The 6,000-nt window shown below is 37.0% G+C and overlaps 1 protein-coding gene across 1 annotated transcript in view; it reads right to left on the bottom strand.

Moving 5' to 3' along the window:
* Window positions 1-500: 500 nt before the first annotated feature.
* Window positions 501-6,000, bottom strand: part of FBXO9 (F-box protein 9) — a 45,970-nt gene continuing 40,470 nt past the window's right edge. Inside the window, exons 12-13 of the mRNA XM_063442923.1 lie at window positions 5,497-5,651; window positions 501-3,448 (exon numbers count right to left, since the gene is read on the bottom strand). Of these exons, the coding sequence (XP_063298993.1) occupies window positions 3,340-3,448; window positions 5,497-5,651 (264 nt within the window). The 3' untranslated portion in view covers window positions 501-3,339. The remainder of the gene's footprint in view (window positions 3,449-5,496; window positions 5,652-6,000) is intronic.

Raw genomic sequence — 6,000 nt, 5'->3', positions numbered from 1 at the left:
CAACAAGTCTTCTATGGAGTTCCAGTATGCCAAAGTTCATACCTACCGAAAGTGGTGCAAGGAAGGACAACTGGTGAACTTGCGTCATGGTCAGGAGCTCTCAAGACTTGTTGATGCACGTGCATAGACTGGGGAATGTATGTCCTTATTCTACCTGTAGTTAAATGTCTCCCCATCGCAGACTACATGGAAGTTATCTGTGTATTGACACAGATCAATTTATCCCCATACTTACAAGGAAAGCATCACGAATAACGCAGCATGGAGGTTAAAAACATGATCTACCCATTGAAATAACCAGCAAACAATGTTAAAAGAAATAGGGCTAGCAGCACATTAAATGAGCTTAAGGAGAAAGAAAGGATTAACACATTTATACACAACATCAAGATATTCCTTTAGTAGTCATGATTCAGGAACTGCAGTGTGCCACGCATTGCTCCATACAGTTTATTTGCCAGGTGACAAGCTCCACAAATGAGAAACAAATACATGTACCATTAATTGCATGGACAACATTTATTGTCAAGCACAATTTCAACGATTTGAAGATGTAACCTTTACAGAAAAGAAAGCCTGATGCACAGCACATTCAAAACTGTATATTTTGGTTACATTAGGACATTTAAATTGGGACAATCCCTGAATGCAACCTTTTTTTAAAAACAGACAGTTACAGAAGATTGAGACAATTCAACTCTTTATTAAAATAGCATTTGTAACCCCCAGAGCAACAAGCAATATTAAATAAAAAAATTTCAATACATTTCTCACCAAATTTTCATGGAAATAATTTTACAAAATAAGTGGTTTATTCCCTAAATGGCAAATTAGAAGAAGTGAGAATTTGTTTAATTCCCAGGTAGCAACTTAAGAATTATTGTCATTGTTACTAACTGAATTCCACTTCCGCTAAACTTGCCAGCTGAGCATATCCATGGGTACCTAAAAACCTGTGTGGATCAATAAGCTCATGGTGACATATCCGGATATAAACATCTATTAGGATGTATATAAATATGACATGGTATCAATTTACAGACAATGCAATTCATCTATGAAGCTTGGTAGCCTCTTTGCTACAACTTACAGCATATAATGAAAGTGTCTGTCACCTCAAACTTACCTTTCTCCTATTGTATTCTCTTCTTCATTCAGTCTCTGTCCTTTTCTTAACTTCACATTTATTTTTTTATAAAACAAGACAAAGTAGAGACTACTTTGACTTATGTAATTTTCCTATTTAACAAAGGGTGAAGCTTGCCCTCAGCTCCATCCTTTAAGATTTCCAAGTGTAGGAAAAATACAATATGAGAAGTTTAAGTTTGAGGTGACAGAGCCACAATAACTCTATACCCATAATGAGTTTTACTCCCAGTTATGTTGAAGCAAATGATAAAATTTAACTGCAGGTGTGGAAGACTGCAATTATATCACCCCAAACCCAAGTGTAGCATCATAAGATGCCTACTGTCTGATCATAAGGTAAATAATTATGGGATATGCTTGGCACTGTGGGAGCTACTTATATCCCCAATAGTTATCACATAGGTTACACTGATTTCCATCAGCCTTTACCTAACTCCCTCTGGACCAACAAACACCAACAGGTATTTTCCCCCATGTCAGACTTTAAATGTTTGTTGGAGATTTTCAAAGCAATACATCATGGAAGAAGTTATACATTAAGGGGATCCTGATATACACATATGTTAACGGCAGTTCTACTTTAAATACATGTACGCCAGGTTATGCTTAGGGCTACATAAATGCTCCTTATTGGAAGCAAGTTTCATCTATCAAGTTACATAGCTGAAACTGAAGGTTTAGTGAATAAACCACTTATATTTAATCTTCTTTCTATTAATTCTATACTCTTATATTTACAGTGTAATTACCAATATTTTAAGTTGTCATTAAAAATGCATAACATAGGAAGCAGCATTCATATAAGAAAGCATTCACATTCATACAGGAACCAAAAATTTAAAATTGGTGTATAGCCCACAGCAAGCTGTGTCAGTTCCCCACAAAAAAAGAACATAAAAGATTTGCCTCATCTAAGTGAGAAGGGCCTCAGTGTCATGTCATTCTAAATTATGAATGTTTAACACTGTAAGTACTTGAAAAGTAACAGCTTTGCTGTATAATATGATGCAATTTAATAGACACAACATTCAATCCTTTCATGTGAATGGACTAGAAGCACGATGCTTTATAGTATATACTTTCCTCTCACAGAGTAAAAATAAAAAGCTCTGAACTACCAAACAGCTATAACCTATTCAACAGTCAAAGCAGAACGTGTCCATTGCCTTATACAGTCTGCAAAAATGCAACCTGCACAATATGCATATAGCGTTAGTCACGAAACTTGGGTATTGAAGAATTGACATGAGTGCATATTTAGGCCTGCTTAGCAGATCTGGAAACATTCTCCATATTTTTTCAGTTTGGCTACTATGGCCTATCATGTGCCATGTGAAGGTAATTAACAATTACCAATTTTGTGAAGGAACCCATTATATTTAAAGGTTAACTGTGTCAGTTAAGCATAACTATATTGTACAAAGATGGAAACAGAAAATGTGCAATAACTGAGGGAACGAATAACATATAAAGTTCAAAAGCAACTTAATGTATGGTAAAATAAATCCCTATAGCCAACTGGTCTTAAACCACACCCCTAGAAAAAATGATCACATTCTGAAAACATGAGAACAGGGTACCTTAGTGCGTGCAGATACAGAGATAATTACCGCTGCCACTATCCATTCATTGTATGCCATAGGATGTTAAAATAACTCAATGTCTACATAAATATATTGTATAACAAACATTCCATTACCTTGGAAATCAATAAGCATAATGTGTATGTAGTATGCAATGCACTTATATAGTGATGACTAAAGTGACTGAACAAATTTGCTTCAAGTCTGCAGAACAAAAAGTTATTTTTTGTAATCTTTAAACAAAGAACATAAATGACCTCGCTAGTGAGCTTTTCTACAGCAATATATCAGATCAACGAAGAAAGATATCAAGGTAACAAAAGTGAACACCCGAATTTCCAGTAATGTGTGTCTTAATGTGGGTGATCTGTTTACTTCTTAAATTATTTACAATTGCCAGAATATAGTATGCTCAAAATGTCTATTATATGAAAAATAAAATGCAGCATAAGAAGAAAAAGATGGGTGTTTTCCCAACCCCTAAATTAAAACTATTTGCCATATCATAGAAAACAACTGTCACTTGCAGTAAAATTAAAAAAGAAATCAGAGTGTGTATGCTTGGTTATTATCTGTAATTCATGCAGACGTTAAAACAAAAAAGACCTTAAAGAGGCCTTTCTGACACTGCAGTATAACTTTTCACACGGGCAAAGAACAATGGGGTGTACATCTTGTCAATGTCAAAGGCTGTCACTGCAGTTTCTCCAGTTGATCTGAAAAAGAATAGCACAGCAGGCAGAACATTAAGACCAGCACTTCCATAGCCTGTTTATAGAAGATATTTTTTTTTTTTTAAATTCGACACCAAAACATAAATACAAACAATATCAGAAACAGAGGTATTGCACACAAAAGATGTTCTATTTCAATGAGAGCGATTGAAATTATTTCCCTGGTTATTCATTGACACACATTTCGACCAAATGTTCTAGTTAACCCCTTAAGGACACATGACGTGTCTGACACGTCATGATTCCCTTTTATTCCAGAAGTTTGGTCCTTAAGGGGTTAAAGGGATTCTATAGTATTAGGAATACAAATATGTATCCCTAATACTATAGAGCTCTCTGGTATAGAGGGGGCACATATAACTCTGTTCTGGGCTGTCTAATGTCAAATCTGTCCATATTTTACATCTAATCAGTGCGCACTGCACTTTATAATAAAAAAAAAAAAAAAAAAAAAAAAAAAAAAAAAAAACACTCCATCTATGAGAAGCCAGTGTTTGGACTATGTGAGAGTGGACAAAAGAGAACATATACTCCCCCAAAACAACTTATTTTTAGGACTATAGGCTCCTTTTAACATCCCAGTATGGCAAATCAATAACAGACAATATCATCATATAGTTTATTTAAAGAGACAGCTATGAAAGACACACATGCCTCATTCTGTAAGCTGAAAAAAGCAGGTAAATATATATTTTTTTCATATTTAGCTGCTTCTTTATCATGCTTCCACATCCACTCCAGGGGGACACTGATTTAACCAGTGTCCTATCTCTAGGAAAGCTGTAAAAGTGCATTGGTCATTCCTGACAGATTTACACATGTTCAGTTGGACGATATCTTCACCTTAGAACATCCTAACTGTCATCAATGGACTGGTCTGAAACAGAGCTGGGTCTGTAAGGGGATGGGGGTGAAATGCTGAAGAAACTCCCTTAGCTAAGAGGCTAACAAGGAAAACACAAGCATGTTGGAAAGCTTTCTCTACCAGCACTATTTAATTAGATTTAACGGGAAAACTGATTCTGTCTTGGCGTCATACTTGACTCTGGTCTCACCTTTGAGTCTCACATCCAGTTTGTTGCCAAGTCCTGTAGGTTCCAACTCAAAAACATAGCCCGCATCCGCCCCTTTCTTACGCAAGATGCTACCAAGGAGCTTGTCCATGCTCTAGTAATTTCCTGCATGGATTACTGTAACCCTCTCCTGATTGGTCTCCCCAAAAGCCGTACTGCCCCGCTACAGTCTGTAATGAATGCTGCAGCTAGACTGATTTTCCTCTCCAGTCGGTCCTCTCACACCTCGCCCCTCTGCCAGTCCTTACATTGGCTCCCTGTATCCTATAGGAGTCAATTCAAAGTGCTAACCCATACATTTAAAGCACTGAACAATTCCAGCCCCTCTTCACTGATCCAGAGGTATGCCCCTCCTCGTACCCTCCGCTCTGCCCGCGACCACCTCCTGACCGCTGCTCGCACCCGTACGGCCAACTCGCGCTTGCAGGACCTCTCACGGGCGGCTCCTCTCCTTTGGAATAACTTGCCTACTGCCATCAGATTCTCCCCTAGTCTTCAATCATTTAAGAAGGGCCTTAAAACCCATCTCTTCAGGAAAGCGTATGGCCTCCCAGAGTAATCTCTCTCTTGCTCTCTCCTATGGGATAGTGCTTTGCTCTCTCCTCTAGCTCTGCTTCACTCCTACTTGATATTTTCTATACTAATGTTTCTAATACCCCACCTCCTATAGACTGTAAGCTCATTTGAGCAGGGTCCTCTTCAACCTATTGTTCCTGTAAGTTTTCTTCTAATTGTCTTATTTATTGTTACATCCCCCCTCTCAAAATATTGTAAAGCGCTACGGAATCTGTTGGCGCTATATAAATGGCAATAATAATAATAATAATAATTACAGGCTAACATGCACAACAAATGCAACTGATAGCTAACTTTTGAAACAGCAGCTGTTCCAGAGAAAATCTGGGAAATGCTGTAGTCATACAAGCATAAAGGTAATAAAGTTGGTTATTTACTTACTTATACGTAATGTGGCAAGAATGATGAATCCAAACTAGCTTATTGAATTTATGGCGACCACTTGAGCATATTTGAAGCCCCAGATGAAAGCTGCGGTCAGTTTCCTGAACTGGGGAGCGACGGAAATAGCGATACCTTTGGTATTCTGTTGGTTTCTGTATGGTCAACAGCAAAATAAATTGAATTAGCCAATAGAAAATATCAGAGGATCATACACTTTTGAACTTTACCAACTATCAATAATAGTATACTAAACAAACAAACAAAAACAAAAAACACACAAACAAAATATACCATAATATAATGGAGACTATGGGGTGTGCCATTAAGACTAACTACAATCAAAACCAGATTTATTTTAATAACACACAGATTTTAGTTCAAGTAACCCTTTAATAATGGAAAACAATGGAATATATTTCAGCAGACTGCCCCCAATTGCTTATAAAAAGGACCCACTGTTTCCTCAAAAATGACCACACATATATTGCAGCCAAAACTATA

Source organism: Pelobates fuscus, chromosome 2 (genome assembly GCF_036172605.1).
Source record: "Pelobates fuscus isolate aPelFus1 chromosome 2, aPelFus1.pri, whole genome shotgun sequence".
NCBI lineage: Eukaryota > Metazoa > Chordata > Amphibia > Anura > Pelobatidae > Pelobates > Pelobates fuscus.
This window is presented reverse-complemented; position numbering and strand designations above follow the sequence as displayed.